The following is a 17,971-nucleotide window of genomic DNA, read 5'->3' as shown; positions in this document are numbered from 1 at the left end:
GGATGAGGAGGCCAAACGGAAGTGGGCCGCCACAGTGGACCGTTGTACTAAAAGGGTTCTCTTGAGAATCCACCAAAAGTCTGTGAGTCAAAGAGCTATCATGAAGGTGGCCTTCCAGTTCCTGTGAGGTTGCAGTCAGCATTGTTTCTGCTTTCTATCCCAACCTGTAAACTTAAGTACAGTGTTTTTCCCCCTCTCATTTGCCAATAGAAGTTGTTAAATGCAAAACTGAGCTGTGGGGACAGGGGCCGTTCTAGTCCCCAGTGAAGAAATTGGTATAATCCCTTTCAGTATAGAAAGAATAGAGCGTTGTCAAGTTTGCGGTTCCCATGTGCATGGAGTGACTCAATGGGAAAGAGCAAATTTTACCACAAAAAGCTTCTTTTAACCTGCTCTAATTCAGAAACTGAGATTTTGGTGAAAAGAGAAGCAATGTGAAAAAAAAATTCTGCTGTTTCAGAAATCAGTTCAGCATTCTTTAAAAGGAAATATTGTAGGAAATCTTTCAGATGGAGGGAAGACAGAGTAAAATCTGCTTGTTTCCTTCTATCATCCGTCCTGCTCTCATCCCAGCTCTTCCCCCTCAGTTTTCCTCTCAATTGCTAACATAGTGCACTCCAGCTCTGTAGCCTTCCTCCCCACATACACAGCACTCAGAGAGGTAGAGGGCTTTGTTATCTACATGCCTGCTTTCCTCCCCAGCTTCTCTCTCCAGCATAGAACCTCTCTGGGTCACTTCTGCACTGCCCCTGGCTGCTGCTCCTGCTCCCTAGCATGCGATGGAGGTGAGACCTGGGAAGTTGGGATACAGGGAAGAGAGAAGGGTAGCCAGCAGAGGAGTCGATGTTCCTGTATAGTAGGAGATCTGGTAGGTTAAGGTCTACTCAGGATTCCAACCTAGTCCCTCTTCTTCCTGGTCACAAAAGCCTATCTTTGCCACAGTTCCCACTACCAGCCTTTTGAATCCACTGGAAACTTGACATCAGGACTGGCCAGAGTCCCAAGTGTTATACCATCTAGACTGCTGTCCTGACAATGCAGATTTTTTCTCTACTTAGGTTGAAGGGAAGGATGATTGATAATGTCTATACCCATAAGATTTAACAAGATATTTAACAAGACATTACAGAGAAAATACTGTTTCTCACAAATTTTAGATTTTAGAATATCTTTAGGAGGCCTCCACATAAGCTTAATTTTTTAGGATGTGGTTTGTTCTCGATGTGAGAGTTATAGTCACATCCTTGATCTCTCCAACTAATTGTCAATCACCAGTAGTAGCTTGACCCTTGGTTGGTGTTCATACTTGTGTAACGCCGACAGGCCCTGGTCATTGGTAGGTGGGATCGAACCTGGGACCTCTGAAGCTTAGTGATGAGCCTCTACTGCATGAGCTAAAAGGCATATAGCTCTTAGCTAAGGGTGTAGCAGACTCATCAATCTCTAGCTGGGCTAGGTGCCACTAGAGGGGACAGAGCACCACACCAAGCAGGCATGGGTTACATACTTCCCCTAGCTGAGGAAGTGCATACCAAGCTTCAGAGACTTCCCAGTTGATATCCCAGACGAGCTCCCACTTGTAACACTGACAGACCTGTGTCGTTGGCGGGCAGGATGGAACCTGGGACCTCTGAAGCTTACTGTATTACTCCTGGAGGAATACTGTGCCAAAAAATTAAAAATTCTGTGCATGATATTTTAAAATACTGCATGTTTTGTTTGTCAGAATAGCACAATATAATCACGCCAGTTTCAATTATCTTGGTAATTTATTTCAAAATACCTGTCAACAAGTATGTTTGTAACAATACAGACGAAAAAAAGATTTGGGTAATTTTTTTGATAAATAGATTCCTTACCAGGTTTATTAACACAGAACTTTGAGTAATAATTTATTTAAACTGGTGGTTCTCAACCAGGGGTACATGTACCCCTGGCGGTACTCGGAGGTCTTCCAGGGGGTACATCAACTCATCTAGATATTTGCCTAGTTTTGCAATAGGCTACATAAAAAGCACTAGTGAAGTCAGTACAAACTAAAATTTTATACAGAAATGACTTTTTACTGCTCTATATACTATACGTGAAAATGTAAGTACAATATTTCTATTCCAATTGATTTATAAGTATATGGTAAAAATAAGAAAGTAAGCAATATTTCAGTAATAGTGTGCTGTGACACTTTTGTATTTTTATGTCTGATCTTGTAAGCAAGTAGCTTTTGAGCGGTGAAACTTGTGGGCACACAAGACAAATCAGACTCCTGAAAGAGATACAATAGTGTGGAAAGGTTGAGAACCACTGATTTAAACTACAATACAGCAACTTATTTCCTGCAGCCCTCAGAAGCAGTGCAAAGGCTTGGGGAAGTCAGGGATAATGGAGGAGCTGAGGGAGAGGGAAGGAGTCTGGGAGTGAACTTGGAGGGCTGTTGGGTGTGGGTGGGAGAAGCATGGAACAGGTTTTTTGAGGGCACATCTACCCCTGTCCCCATGTGGCCCTGCATCCCCCATCCCTGTGTGGGCCTACAGCCCTCCATCCCCATGTGGCCCTGCAGCCCCCAGCTCAATGCTGTCACCCTACTAGCTCCTGAACCCACACACCAGTCTATCCTCCTACTAGCCCTTCTGAACCTCAGTCTAAGACCCTCCTAGCAGCCCCAAGTGCCCCACTCTTCCTAACCTGACATGGCTTTTAGCTAAGATTGTAGCAGTGTCATTAATCTCTAGATGGTCGAGGTGCCACCAGAGGGGAACAGAGCACCACACCCAGCAGGCATGTGTTACACTTGCATTTGGTTGATGGCCACTGTGGTAATACTTTATTTTGACCCAGTACAATTAACAGTTTCTCCTGACTTCCATTAGTGCTTCTGTGTAGACTAGCTGACCCATCACTGATACTGTCATGCTACTTCCAGAAATAGTGTTCTCGAATAATATTATTTTATGTAATGACATTTCAGTTGATTGTACCAGATACCTGAAACACCCCTCTGCAGGTTGAATACTTGTAGGGCATATGCAGACTGACAAGATCCACTAGTTCTTCATATCTTCTAAAGAAGTACCACAATTATGCATTAGAAATGCCCTTTGATGTTCTCTTCTTGTAAATACAGATGCCATCTCCAAAAGGAAGCTGTTTAATCATTTAAAAACGTGTGAGTAGTCTCAGTTTGGAAGTCTCATTATGGAACTCATTAGCTTGTTCACATCGATAAAATTAGAGAAGAAAAGGAGAACACTTCTTTCTTTTTCTTTTTTTTATTTTTGGAGTGGACTTTCTAATCAATTAGCTTTAAAGAAACTTCTTTTTAAAACAGCAGAAACCTGATAAGATTCTCATGACCTTCAAGCACCTCCAATCCTTCTTCCTAAAATTGTAACGCTTGCTGCAACCTCAGGGAAATTGTAATGCCTTTGTATTCAGTGGAAGTGGTCACAGTCTTGTCTTGCCATTTGTTTTTGTCATTTATATTTGTTTCAGTGACCTAGGCATGCTTGAAATTTTTGAATCACATCAGTTTTTCATTCCTCCCAATATCCTAATATGTTGGGGGGGTTTGATTGCATGACCATTCCATTGAATATCCCTCTTTTCATCCACAGACTTTTTGTTTGGTACAGTTTTACCAGAAATGATCAAAGTGCTATGAAAGGGCACGGTAAAGGTTACAGATTTACAAGGACTTTCTTCTCTGAGAAGATTGCTACAAGAGCTACTCTGGCTAGCTTAAAAGACATTGGCTGAGAACAATTCCTTAAGTTCTGTTACACTGTCCTCTCTTCAGTGTTAGGTTATCTGTGCAAGGTGGTATTAGTTAGAATGTGCCTGGCACGGAAGGTCCCAGTTATGTGGTTAAAACAGGAACGGGCAAAGTTTAAGGCCTGAGGGCCACATTGGGGAATAGAAATTGTATGGCGGGCCATGAATGCTCACAACATTGGGGTTGGGTTGCGGGAGGGGGCGAGGGCTCTGGGGTGAGGCTGGGGATGAGGAGTTTGGGGTGTAGGAGGGTGCTCTGGGCTGGGACCAAGGGGTTCGGAGGGTGGGAGGGGGATCAGGGCTGGAGGAGAGGTGTGAGAAGGGGTGCAGGTTCTGGCTGGGGGTGCGGGCTCTGCAGTGGGTCTGGGGATGAGGAGTTTGGGGTGCGGGAGGGTGCTCCAGGCTCGGATCGAAGGGTTTGGAGAGCGGGAGGGGGATCAGGGCTGGGGAAGAGGGTAGGGCTGTGGGGAGAGGCTCAGGGGTGTAGGCTCTGACAGATGCTTACCTCAAGCAGCTCCCGGAAGCAGTGGCATGTCCCTTCTCTGGCTCCTATGCATGGAGCGCCCCCGACCCTGCGCCCCGGAGCGGGGCCATGCCAAGGTGACCCGGCACCCCAGCTGGAGCACCGGAGCAGGACTAAGCCGCATGGTGCAGCCCCCGACCCGGCGCCCTGGCTGAAGCGCTGGAGTGGGGCAAGCCCCAGACCCCGCTCCCCAGCAGGAGCTCGTGGGCCGGCTTAAAACGGCTCATGGACCAGATCCAGCCCTCGGGCTGTAGTTTTCCCACCCCGGGTTAAAAAGTGCTTTGTATAAAACATAGATCTTAATGGTGGTGTTTGCTGGTGTGGCTAGCGTATCACTTTTTATAAACAGTGCTTGAAAACCATTCTCAAGGCTAGGTTGTGAGTTCATCTTGACCAGTGTGACTAAGTCATTTGTTCTCAACCTTTTTCACACACCTGTCCCTAGGTGGCCTCTCACCATGCCTCAGTACAGTTGCTGTCATCTCTTTTCCTGTCCATATTCTTTCTGCTCACTCTCCTTTTTTTCTTCGCTCTTTTTTTTCTGCTCGTCTCTTTTCTCTTCTCTTTGTTTTTCTTGTGTGTTGTAGATGTTGCTCTCTTGTTTGCAGTTCCCTCTTCCTCCTCCCAACTCAGCAGAAGGCTGTGGGCTTCTTGGAGTAGGAGTGTTCGTTAAAGGAGGTTCCATGAAGCGGGATCTCACATGTTCTTGCATCTGAGTGCCATGGGAGCAGAGGAGCAAAGGCTTGGCCCTCTGGGCTTATATCTGAGCCTGTAGCCCTGCTCTTGTGGCCAGCTTCCTTAAGTGCCACTGAATGTGCAGGGAGAGAAAGCTGATAGCTTTCAAGAGACACATGCTGCTTTACCCATAGCCAACTTTGACAGGTTCAAGGTCATGCAACTTTCTTCATCCCCATGTTTGTTGTTCTGCTTTGTCCCACCCCACCTGATTAGAAATGAATGTGGTAGAACAAAGGTTTGTTCTGAAAGGACCAATTAATGTAATTGTTCATTGGGGGCTGTAATTTGTGGGTCTTGTTCCCACAAATCACAGTCTCCAGGCTTTTCATTGAGTAGCTCTCAGCTGATAGGTGTTACCTATCTTCAGGCCTATCAACCACTCGTGGATGTTAGTTAGGCAAATCTGAAGAACTAAGAACCTGATCTAATGCCATTGATGTCACTAGAAATCTCTCAATTGATTTCATTATGTGTTGGATCAAACCCTAAAAATGCACAGCAATGTTCTTCAGGTATTTCCCCATCCCTTTATGTCTTCTATAAAGAGATCACTTAAAACAGAGAACTACCTGTCTGTAAATCAACTACCGAACCTCACCATTGATACAAATAAATACTGATTGCTGCATCCTTGTTTCCCTGGGGTGTCTCATGGGGTTATTGTCAGTGAAAAGAATCTAAAAACACAGTCATTGGAACAGAGCAAGGTCACTACAGTACTGTGCCCCAATTTTTGAGGCGGGGAAACTGTTTTAACAGTTTGACCTTCTTGTATTGAAAGGCAGTAGTTGTATTCCCACTGAGTTCAAAGAAGCTAGTCCTCTTCCAACTGATACAAGAGCTTTAGAACAGGCCCGTCAGCCAGAGCTGAACACTTTGTTTCTTGCTGTGGAAGTGTGGCTTTACTTAGTATGATTGGTTGCTCTGTGGCTTTGTGCTCTTGGGTGGGAACTGGTGTCATAGTGCTGATGTTTTTAGGCAGGGAGATTATCATCAACAATATCAGAGTTTTTGGCCAGGTCTGAGGAGCAGTGAGTGAGTCACTCCACTGGACTAATCGTGCCATTATAAATATGACCTACTTTCTCTCCCAGCGGGTGATAAAGCTACTTTGTACCACCAAGGAGGTGGTGAGAGATGCCTAAACTGGAGTCATTGCTTTTGAAGAATAAAACCCCTGGTGGCATATCCCTTTTGGACAGCTGGACTGGGGTTATGTTCCCTTCCACCCCCAGGGCTTGATTATGCAAGGTGATTAGCTCATCCGTTGATTTCAGTGGAAGTTGAGGGTGTTCAGCTACTCCCAGGAGGTGCTCACTCAACACCTCGCAGGATTGAGGCCCCTGACTATACGGATACTACTTTGGACTAGTATAGGAGAGGAGGCTGGAATGAGGTTGCCAGAAAGTTGGAAGGCTTACTGCATAAAATGAGTGGACAGTTTTCTCAATTTCTCATCCTTTTTTCCATTTCCATCTTTTCAACACATTTGTGTTTTCAGTGATTTTCTCCAAATGGGGGAAGATGCTTGAGTGAGTTAATTGTTTGTAATGTGATTGTTTCTGTACTAATACTGTCCTTTCCACAGAGAACCTGTAGCTTTGGAGGATTTGACTTGACAAATCGTTCATTGCACGTTGGAAACAACAACAACTCTGACCAAACGGTGAGTACGAGATAGGAAGGGCTGGATCTGAACTAGCAGGAGGCTCCTCATGTATGGTACTATGAAATGCTCCTTGGTAGAGTTAAATGTAGTCTAGTTCTATAATAGCAGTTTTGGGATCCAAGTAAGCAGCCCAGAGAGCACAATTTTTTTAACCACCAATTGCATTGGTTTCTCAGCTTTGTGACAACCATACACTGTGTGTGTTTATTTATATGCTGTACGTGAGAAGTAGTGTGATTAGGTGGTTGCAGCACAGGACTAGGGGTCAGATCTCTGTTCTATTCCTAGCTAAGTCATTGACTTACTGCATCACCTCAAGCAAGTTGAGTGATATCTGTGCTTCACCACAGATGGAAAAACATCTAGCCCCAACCACTGGAAAAAAACCCAAAACAAAACTGAGTTGTGTGGCAACCCAGCGAGGCAGTTCGCAATGCCACTTGCTCCAGTTTTGCCCAGCCACCTTCTGTGAGGGGTGGCCGGACCAAACCTGAGCATTGCAGGGTGGCTGGAGTTGGGAGGAGTCACCCTAGCCTGAAATGGGAGCAGAGCACTGAGCTGGAGGGGCATCTGTAAATAACCAGGCTGCAGCTGTGCTGCTCGGCCCCACCCCCCAGAGCAGGCTGTGGCTGCACCGCCCGACCCAGCCCGCTGGAACATGCTGTGGCCGCGCTGCCCGGTCTGGCCCACCGGAGCAGGCTGCGGCCGCACTGCCCAGCCTGCCGGAGCAGCTCCAGCCAGGCCAGAGACATCCTCCCCTGGCTCTCTCTAGATAAGGTGGGAAGGGATGGGATGGGGAGAGTGTGGGAGCTAGGGGTGGGGTCATGTGGGGGGTGGTCACAGGGGTTACTCCCCTGACCCCCAGCTTCCCCCCCCCCCAAAAAAAAATTTCCCCACCAGTTGCTGTCCTGGCCCGTCAGGGTAAGCAGCTGGCGCGCCGGGACACTTTGTTTACTTAGGTTTACCTCCATGCCTGCGGACGCTCGAAGTAAACAAACCATCTCGGCCCGCCAGCAGCTTATCCTGATGGCCCGGGAGCCAAAGTTTGCTGACCCCTGAATTATAGGGTCAGCTTATGAACGAGTCATAAAATTTTTCCATTTTTACTTATCCATCTTGGCGGGGGGGAGGGAGAGGGGGTCGGCTTATAAACAAACCAGCTTATGATGGAGTATTTACGGTATTTCCTTTTGGTTGCAGACTTCACAACAGCAACTTTTGGATCAAAGTAATACATTTGACAGTTTATTTTTTTATACCAAAAATAGCATCAAGAGGCTGGGGGGAGGACTGTCAACTTCAGTAACAACAGGCACTTCTATAGTCACTTCCATCCAGATATCTCAAACCCTTTCACAGACACCAATGAGTGAAGGCCTAAAACATTGTTGTGTGCATTTTATAGATGAAGCACTGGACCCAGATTAAAGAATTTGGGGGCCCTGTGACTATGAAAATTGGGCTCCCCACCTCACATAGACCCCTGAATGCCCCTCCTCCCTACCCCACTCAGACCCCTGAATGCCCCTCCTACTCCACTTACCCCCCAAATTCCCCCTACTCCACATATACCCCAACAACGCTCTACCAGCCCCACTTTTCATGACAGCCCCCACACACATCCCACTCACTGCGGCCCCAACCCCTCCGCCCCATCTACAGCAGTCCCCAACATCTCCGCCCCCAACCTCACAACCCCTCCAACATTCCCAACTTTTCCACAGCCCTCACCCCACAGCCCCCCAAGAACTCTCACCCACTGCCATTTACAGGCTGCAGCTGCTTCGGAGGCTGGGGGGAGAGCAGCGTGCCCAGAAGCGGAGAGACTCTGGTCCCACCTCTTCCCTTCTGGCTGTGCTGCCTCTCCTTGCTCCCTCTGTTGGGGGGAGGGGCTGTGTCCCACCTCTCCCTCTCTATACCCGTTCATAAGCTGACCCCCTTCTCTGGTGCTTCCCTTTTTTACTAAAAAAATTCAGCTTATGAACAAGTATATACGGTATATTATAAATATTGATCAGCTCACTGTACCATTTTTCCCCCTCAAGAACAACTTTTACTATTTTAGCCTTGGTGTCTGCCAGTTCTTTTATCAAGTAGCTTAGATCAAATCTAAGTAATAAAACAACTTATTGCCAGCATGTCTGATAATGAGGAGGGATTAGTTTCCTTGGGACTAGAGAAATCGGTACACCGTGATTTTCTTCCTTACACTTAGTTGATAAGCACATGATGTATATCTTTTAGCTAGTATCTTTAAATTAGTTTGCAATGTTTTGTTCAGGTTACCTTTTGATCTGGGAAACTGAAATCTAGATGTTATGCTTTCCCATTTCACCAGCAGTGAGAAAGATACGGTATACGAGACTAATGCATGCAGATCAAGTCTCTAATTGCATTAGTTTAATGTCTTTTCAGAACTCACAAGACAAAAGGTTATCTTTAACTTGATGAAAAGAAGCAATAAAGTTATCAATGAGGTTATCTTTGCAAAGGGAAAGGAAGGTAGAGTTGGTGACTGTCAAATTTCACAATGGTTTTTAGAAGAGAGAGGGAGAGGGTTTTTTAACTAGACTAGCTTTGTTTGGGGGTTTGCATGTATGTTGTCTTTGGTTTTTGTAATGATAACCTTTTTTCTAAAAAAAAAAATATATAATTCTTGTGGAAAATTCAGTTATCCTCCTGAAGGGTTATTGCACCATATTGGAGACTAAATTCAACCATTAAAGTGTGAAATGGGTTTTTGTCCTGCTTGCAGTGCAAATCTCAATGCAGTCTTGGCTACATAGGTGCTACTAGTGCCTCTCTAACAGAGTTGTATTATAATATGTATTTTGGAAGCCATATGAAGAAATATTATGCTTTACAGACAGATTGTGCAATCAGTGCAGCCACTTAACCTGTGTGGTGGATGCAGCAACTGTTTTAAACTATAGCAAACCTACACAACAGTTTAGAAGAGAGAGTGCAGCTTATCCTAGTAAGTATTTGGATAGGATCACATGGTTAGCAATGCCTACTCTTGTGTAAAAGGGGTAGAGGATCTTTACTGACCAAGCAACAGATTTTGTGTTGTATCAGAAGATAGTGTTGCCTAACAGCTTGAATGTTCAATAGTAACTCAAAGTGGGAGGAACGCCCTCTACTGAATCCCCATCCTCTAGGGCAGCAAACAGGTTCTTATAATCAGGTCTGAGAAGCAGGAAGAGTAGATGAGAATGCTACAGTAGTTTATGCACTGGGTTTATTCTCAAGGCCAGGAAAGAGAATGTTTTCATGTTGAAGCTGAGAGCAGTGAACCAAACACCATGTCACCCCGGATACCTTTTGCACCGAGCGCTGTAGTGAGATATAACAGGCAGGCAGCATGTCAAGAATTTGCTCTTGTATTTTATTTTATAGACATAACCCCCTATTTTATTTTGCAGGGCAAAGAAGGAGACTTCATTTATAAAGAAGTGATCAAGTCGCCCTCTGCCTCCCGTATATCTCTTGGCAAAAAGGTGAAGTCTGTAAAAGAAACCATGAAGAAAAGGATGTCTAAAAAATATAGCAGCTCTCTGTCAGAGCAGGTATGTAATGCTCAGAATGGACTATACTTGCTAGGATAAAAACTATAGGGGATATTGATCCTCATGCTTCAAGGTATCTCCCAAAGGCCCATCGAGGTCAGGAAGAAATTTTTCTGTATGACTGTGTGATACAGCAATTCCTGTGTTCTTCTAAAACCCCTCACTTTGAAATGTCTTTTATAGAAACCTAATCATGACAATGCAATCTCAGATCTCCTTCTAGGTGACTGTTCAACAGAGGGAGATGACTGACAATTTTACACACCCTGTGTCGTATTCCATCTCTATCATTTTATTTATTATTTCTTTGGATTTCTACAGTGATAAAAAGAGCACTGGCTCCTTATACAAGTTCAAAAAACTAAAATTAAAATGCAGCTGACACCCTAAACTGAACTCCCTATAAAACTCAACATATACATTTCCCCTCTCCTATGCAGAGCTAACCTCCATCCTTTGGGGTGAGGGATAGCTCAGTGGTTTGAGCAATGGCCTGCTAAACCTAGGGTTGTGAGTTCAATCCTTGAGGGGGCCACTTAGGGATCTGGGGCAAAATCAGTACTTGGTCATGCTAATGAAGGCAGGGGGCTGGACTCAATGACCTTTTGGGGTCACTTCTAGTTCTATGAGATAGGTATATCTCCATTTATTATTATTATTTTATTATTTCCACTCCCTCTGCAGCAGCCTATGAAAATAGGTACACCTCATATCTATTTCTATCATTGCTTCATCACAGATTTGTACAGTTCATTCTTAAAAGCAACCATAAGTGCATGCAGTTGTAAAGCTGTGCTTTGAATTTACTCTGGCCAAAGTAAATCTCTCTCCGAGAAAATCTCTTTTGGCAGACTTCATGTTCTTTGGTTTGGTGGATTGTCAAAGCATCTAATGAACTAAAAAAAAATAAATCAGTCTTTCTATCTGAAATGTGTAAGTAATTGCTTACAAAACAGCTGGGAAAGCAAAATTTTCTCTAATAAATATTACCCTCTAGTGGCCATTTAATAATCAGCAGCAAATTAGCATATCCTTGCAGTGTCAGAAAGCTGGAGCATGCTATCTGGTGGACAGGAACAAATATACCATCATAGTATCCATTTATCAGGAGTCCTCTGGTGAGACCTCTTGGGACAGTTTGGCTACATACTTCCAGCCGTTATTTTCCTCTTGTCATTCACTGAACAGTACTCCGCATTGCTGTTGAGGGTCCGGTTCTAAATATGAGATGGGTATATCTCTTCAGGGCAGGAACTTTCTCTTTGGTATATGATTGTGCAGTGCCTAGTACAGTGGGGCTGGGACTTTTAGGTGCAATTACAGTTCAAATTAATAATTATAATTGTGGATGTTTGCCCCCAAATGAAGTGATCCATATTTCTCTTCCCTGAAGCAGACTGATCCCAGGCTAATGCAAGTGACATCTATCAAGTCATAATTTTAACTGCCCTGGTAAATTTGGACCTGCAGCACCAGAATAAAGTGACCAACTATCACACTCATTTAATTCTTGCAGACTTTGGAGAGGAATTTAACAGCTAGCCAATACAATTTTGAAATAATTTTTCTTGAAAACTTATTAGAAAGAAACATCAAGAAAGGGAGATTTGGGGTGGGTTTTTTGCCCTCTTTCTCCCTTGTGCTTTATAGGCTGGAGAAGAGCACGTTGCTGTGTGTCTCATCCCAATGAACTATAGCCTGGTTTACTTTAGGAGGAAGTAGCACTGCCTGGCAGTCTTCCCACCTAGTGCCTTTTGAACTCCCTGAGAATGGGCTACCTGATGCTGTTAAAGAGAAGGGATGAGTGTTAGGCTGCACACACCCCAGAAGAAAGCAATGGTAAGGTTTAAGGTGCCAGGTGGAGCTGCAGAACCAATACTGCTGAACAGAGTTATTTCATTGGTCATCCCTGTAATGGATATCATCCATCACTTCACGCACAGACATGGCTGCCTTGCTCAAGCCCATGCTGCTAGCCTGGAACTTTCATTTTCGATTGTAAACTCTTTGGGGCAGGGACTATTGTTTGTTCTGTTTGTGTAGCAGCCGAAGTCTTGGCTGACACACAAGGTAACAACCTCCAGAGCTAAAAGCCTGAGCTAAAGAGACACAGCTGGTTAGCTGGGACTGTACCAACTCATACTGTTTGCGAATCGCTGAGGGGAAAGGGCGCCTTGTAATGCACACTCACCAGTGAGTTACATTAGAACAGTGCCCAGCACAATGGGGCCCAACCCAGATGAGGCCTTGAGGCACTACCATCATATAAATGTTAATAATAATAATTAATATATTTTTTAAAATAACTAAATCATATTCAAAATAATGACAAACTGAGTTGTTCTATCACTAAATTTTTTTAAAACACAGCATGTGGTGTCATCCTCAATCATGTGCAGTGTGGCTCACAGGTGGAATCCCCTTCCTAAGTATGTACGCAGCCACGTTGGTTCATAAATAGGATCTATGCTGATGATACTTTTTTTTTAATTGTTCATTTCAAATGGGCAATTCAATTAAGAAATAATAAGCTGCAACAAACATCACATTTCCTCCTGTATTATGGAACTTTAAAGATAAGATGTTTAGGCCAAACAACCCTTTGGATATTCTACTTAGGAATGAGATAAATCTGAAAAACTGTGTGCACATTGGGTTAGCGATCTGCTTCTGCTCTTTTGCTTTCTCTGGAGATTCGCTTGACCTGTAGAGTCATATGCTGGGGAGATATTTCCTGATGATTCTGCAGCATGTAAATAATAGGTTTCATTCAGATGGTTTCGTGACCACACGTCTGTGAAAATGCAAACTATTCTGTATATCAGCAGGGTTGGTTTTTTTTTTTTTTTAAATGTTGTACCATCTATCTTTGTGGCATCATTTCTCAAGCTAAGTGCCTCTGTGCTGCCAGCATGTGTTCAAAAACACGCAAATGCTGCTCTGCCTGCAAATAGCTACCAGAAATGGAAATGATTGCTTTAGCCATTCTTCCGATAGGCTGTCACAATTTCAAAATGGATAAGATGCTTTTGGATTGTCTATAATGCATGAAGGAATGAACACAGAAATATGTGTCTAAGCATCTTTGCTTTTGTTTATAATTTCTTTGTGCCTGGGTTGCATCTTCTAGTTAATTGTTTTCTCCTTCATGTACACAAAAAATAGCAGTAATTTGTTGCAAGAAGTTTAAAATTTCCATTTCTGTGTCTGTCTGCAGTCTTGTTGTATCTCTATTGGTCCCAGAATATTAGCAAGACAAGATGGGTGAGGTAATATCTTTTACTGGACCAACTCTATTGGTGAAAGAGACAAGCTATCAAGTTCCATAGAGCTGCTCTTCATATTACCTCACCCATCTTGTCATTTCTGTTTGATTTACACGGTGCTACTTATTTTTGCTTATATTATGCAAATGCCTGATTGGGAAAGTTGCTATGGGCTTTTAACTGCTTGTCAAACGTTCTCACTAAAAATATTTAGTGTCTTAATTTTTCATCTCTAAACTGGGAGTTTTGTGTGAAGGATAAACTTTCTCTGCTGGGTTTTTAAACACCTAACAATGCATAAAGTAAAAGTTTAGTTTGGGATTTTAAAAATACTATACAAAATGGTTGCCTAAATTGTAATACATCAGAGAGAGAGAGAGAGAGCACGCAAACCAATGAACTTGGGGAGGAAGGATGGTTTTGTGATTAAGGCACTGGACCAGGATTCAGGAGTTTCCATTCCCAGCTCTGCCACAGACTTTGTGTGACCTTGGGCAAGTTATTTAATTTCTGTTTCCCCATCTATAAAATGGGGATAATGCCCCCTTTCTTTCACCTTTTTTTGTCTTGTCTGTTCAGATTGTAAGTTGCCTGGGGTAGGGACTGTCTCCTATTATGTGTTTATACAGAGCCTAGCACAGTGGGTCCCCGACTTCCATTGCGTCCCCTAGACCTGACCATAATGCAAACAATAAATAAATCATAATGACTTCTGTCCTTGCTGGTAACATGTAGTAGAATATGTACTAAGTTTTCTCCTTAAGATACATGCAAGCAGTACCTGCCATCTTCCATGGGAATCTGCCAATCTGAAATGGGTTCAAATCTCTTTCAGGACTCCAGCCCTGATGTAATGCCAGGTTCTCCGCAGTCACCACAGCCAGAGACTGATTCTCTGGATAAGCCCAAACTGAAAGCTGGTGGTTCAGTAGAAAGCCTGAGGAGCTCCTTAAGTGGTCAGAGCTCAATGAGTAAGTTCAATTATAATTACATCATTTTGTTGTTGTTGTTGCAGGGCACAGAGATTTCCACAGTAAATAAAATGAAGTTCTTACTAGCATTTTCGTGTTTGCCTCTCATCTCTGACAGTGGCTGAAATGAATTGGTGTTGCTGAGCCCTTCTCACAAGCATATTTTTTGTAAGCTGTTACTCTGGTTCCCACACACAGGTGGTCAGACAGTGAGCACGACAGATTCCTCAGCCAGCAACCGGGAGAGTGTCAAGTCTGAAGATGGTGATGATGAAGAGCCTCCCTATAGGGGACCTTTTTGTGGACGAGCCAGGGTTCACACTGATTTTACACCCAGCCCTTATGATACTGACTCCCTGAAACTTAAGGTACCAGTTTTCTTCTTGGATCAAATGACATATGCTACTCAGGCAAAACTCCCACTGAAAAGTCAGTAAGAGCTTAGCCTGAGGAAGGCTAACAGTACTTAGTCCCTTATTTAGCTGAGGTTGTGCTCCCTGCATTTCCATTACCTGTCTCTTTCTGGTATTGCAATGTGCTCTTAGGAGTTGTTTGGGTGATAAAATATAGGTGAGTAGTTCTTAGTATTTTCCAAAATCCAAGCAAACATGCTTTAAAATACCAGAGAGGCAGGCAAAGAAGGGAATGGAGAGGTATGTGTGAAGGGAGTTGGGGAGTTAACTACTGTGGAACTGAAAATATATGCTGTAAATTTACTCCCACTCTACATGGATTTGAAAAATCAATTTTCAGAGATTTTCTTTTCTAGTAACAGGCAAGCAGAAGAACTCAGCAGAATCAGGCCAGGGTTGTTAATTCCTGATAAAGTAAATATTCTGAGCCAGATCTGTGGCTGCTGTCAAGGACAAGCCTTGTGGGGAAAGGGCTGCAAAGATAGTATAAAGTTCACTTTTGCACACTTCCAACACTGGGTGCCCTATGTCTAGGTGGCCACCTACACTGCCAGAGCTAGTCCACCTGCACCAAACTAGAACAGAGTCTATTCTAATTTGCACTAGCTACGAACAGTCCCACAGAGCTGAAACAGCAACTGCAGATAGACACAGAGTAGGAGTAGTATCTTGTGGTACTGTCTCTTTAGAATTAGTCATGAATAATCACCAGAGTGCCTCCCATTATAAGTGATCACTCACATAATGCAGTCACACTCAGGATCTGTGTGCTCAGAGTCTGTAGGAGCCATCTTGTCATGTAACTAATAAAGAGAAGTGTGGTTTAAACTTCATATCACTGGCTTGACTCTGGTTCCTGAAACACAAAGACTGCAGTACATTCACAAGGAAGATGCTCTCAGCTGCCTGACCATGTTAAAAAGCAAGACAGTGGAGAGCACCAGCAACGATCCATAGATAACTGAGAACTGCTGGTGTAAGTGTGAACTCCTGGGAACTATTCCAGGATCTGTGACTAACTTACTGTATGATCTTGGACAAGTCACTTAGGGCTGGTCTACACTGAAAACTTACATCAGCATAGCTACATGTTGGGGTGTGAAAATCCACACACCTGAGAGATGTAGCTATACTGACCTAACCCCTGGTGTAGACAACAATAGGTTGATGGAAAAATTATTCTGTTGACCTAGCTACTGCATCTCGGGGAAGTGGATTAACTACGGTGATGGAAGAACCCTTTCCATTGCTATAGTAAGTGTCTGCACTGAAGCACTACAGCAGCGCAACTGCAGCTGTGCCACTGCAGCTTTTTTAATGTAGACATAGCCTGAGTCTCTGTTTGCCTCTTTCCCCCTCTGTAAAATGGGTGTAATAATACACACCTCACAAGTGTATGTGATTGATTCATGTTTGCAAATCCCCCTGAGGTCTTCAGATTCTGTGTAAATGGAAAAACAGAGTGAGGATAGTGAGTTTGCCTGAATATTGATAGGAATTATGTGCCTAACTGTCCCATTCTTTCTTGTTGGGCCTTCAGAAAGGTGATATCATTGATATAATCAGCAAACCTCCCATGGGCACTTGGATGGGCCTGTTGAACAATAAAGTGGGCACTTTCAAATTTATCTATGTGGACGTGTTAAATGAGGAGGAAGAGAAACCAAAGCGGCCCACAAGGAGACGACGGAAAGGAAGACCACCTCAGCCCAAGTCTGTCGAGGATCTCCTTGATCGTATCAATTTAAAGGTTAGTTCCCATTCTCTCTCTTGATACAATTTTGCTATGGGAAGGGGGCGTGCTGTTGAGTTAATTAAGTTTTTAAGGGCTACACAGTAAGGTCCTAATCCTGCACCCACTGGAACTTTCACCATTTATGTAATAGAAGCAGAATTGGCTCTTAATTTACAGAGGGGATGTAGCTGATGTATAGAACAAGTAACATCCAGTGTAATGGACTGCTGAAGGGTTCAATTACATACATGCCAGGATCCTAATTCATTCCATAGATTGGCAGTGAGATCGAGTACAACGACAAAAAACCTAGTGTGACGTTGTGCAGTCTATATGGTTTTATAAAAATATAAGTGAATATAATGTAACTGGGATATGCTTCATGCAAAAGGTCTCTTGTAAGGTATCATTACAAAGCTCATAATCTACTGAGTGTGATCATCCTATTTGTAGAAATGTACCACTCTTGTATCTAAAACTAGAAATATAAAACATAACTCTGAGGGCCTATTGTAATTATGTAAAGTGTGGGCCATTAAGGATGGTTTGGAATCTTGACGACTCCCATTGTCTGCAGATGGCTGTATTTACCTGTGAGTCTTCCTGTATATGTGTGTGCTGGCAAGTGAGTAATGAAGTCTTGCAGTGACATGTGATCATGTCACCTGAACTGGAATCCATCTTTAACCTGGTGCTTTTCCAGTGACGGGGGGTGGAAACCCAGAGGGACAAAGGGTTCCCGCCTTATGCAAAAGATATATAAAGGGGTGGAACAGAAGAGAGAGAGGGAGGAGCCATCATGGAGAATCCCCTAGATAACACCTAAGCTGGAACAAGAGCGGTACCAGGGGAAAGAATTGTGCCCAGGCCTGGAAGGTGTCCAGTCTGAGAAAAACTTACTGAAGCATCTCTGAGGGTGAGATTATCTGTATTTAGTTTGATTAGGCATAGATTTGCGCATTTTATTTTATTTTGCTTGTGACTTACTTTGTTCTGTCTGTTACTACTTTGAACCACTTAAATCCTACTGTCTGTATTTAATAAAATCACTTTTTATTTAGTAATTTACTCAGAGTATGTATTAATACCTGGGGGAGCAAACAACTGTGCATATCTCTCTATCAGTGTTATAGAGGGCGAACAATTTATGAGTTTGCCCTGCATAAGCTTTATGCAGGGTAAAACGGATTTATCTGGGTTTAGACCCCATTGGGAGTTGGGCATCTGAGTGCTAAAGACAAGCACACTCCTGTGAGCTGTTTTTGGGTAAACTTGCAGCTTTGGGACAAGTGATTCAGACCCTTGGTCTGTGTTGGAGC

General features: G+C 43.6%; 1 protein-coding gene across 3 annotated transcripts in view; it reads left to right on the top strand.

The window, feature by feature from the left end:
• Nucleotides 1-17,971, top strand: part of SASH1 (SAM and SH3 domain containing 1) — a 164,636-nt gene that overhangs the window by 126,707 nt on the left and 19,958 nt on the right. For all 3 annotated transcript variants that reach the window (XM_026649769.2, XM_026649772.2, XM_026649770.2), the window contains 5 exons: nt 6,618-6,695; nt 10,124-10,267; nt 14,369-14,504; nt 14,703-14,872; nt 16,458-16,667. In XM_026649769.2, the coding sequence (XP_026505554.1) occupies nt 6,618-6,695; nt 10,124-10,267; nt 14,369-14,504; nt 14,703-14,872; nt 16,458-16,667 (738 nt within the window). The remainder of the gene's footprint in view (nt 1-6,617; nt 6,696-10,123; nt 10,268-14,368; nt 14,505-14,702; nt 14,873-16,457; nt 16,668-17,971) is intronic.

This window comes from Terrapene carolina, unplaced genomic scaffold, assembly GCF_002925995.2.
Source record: "Terrapene carolina triunguis isolate 2854851 unplaced genomic scaffold, T_m_triunguis-2.0 Scaffold85, whole genome shotgun sequence".
In the NCBI taxonomy this organism is placed as follows: domain Eukaryota; kingdom Metazoa; phylum Chordata; order Testudines; family Emydidae; genus Terrapene; species Terrapene triunguis.
This window is presented reverse-complemented; position numbering and strand designations above follow the sequence as displayed.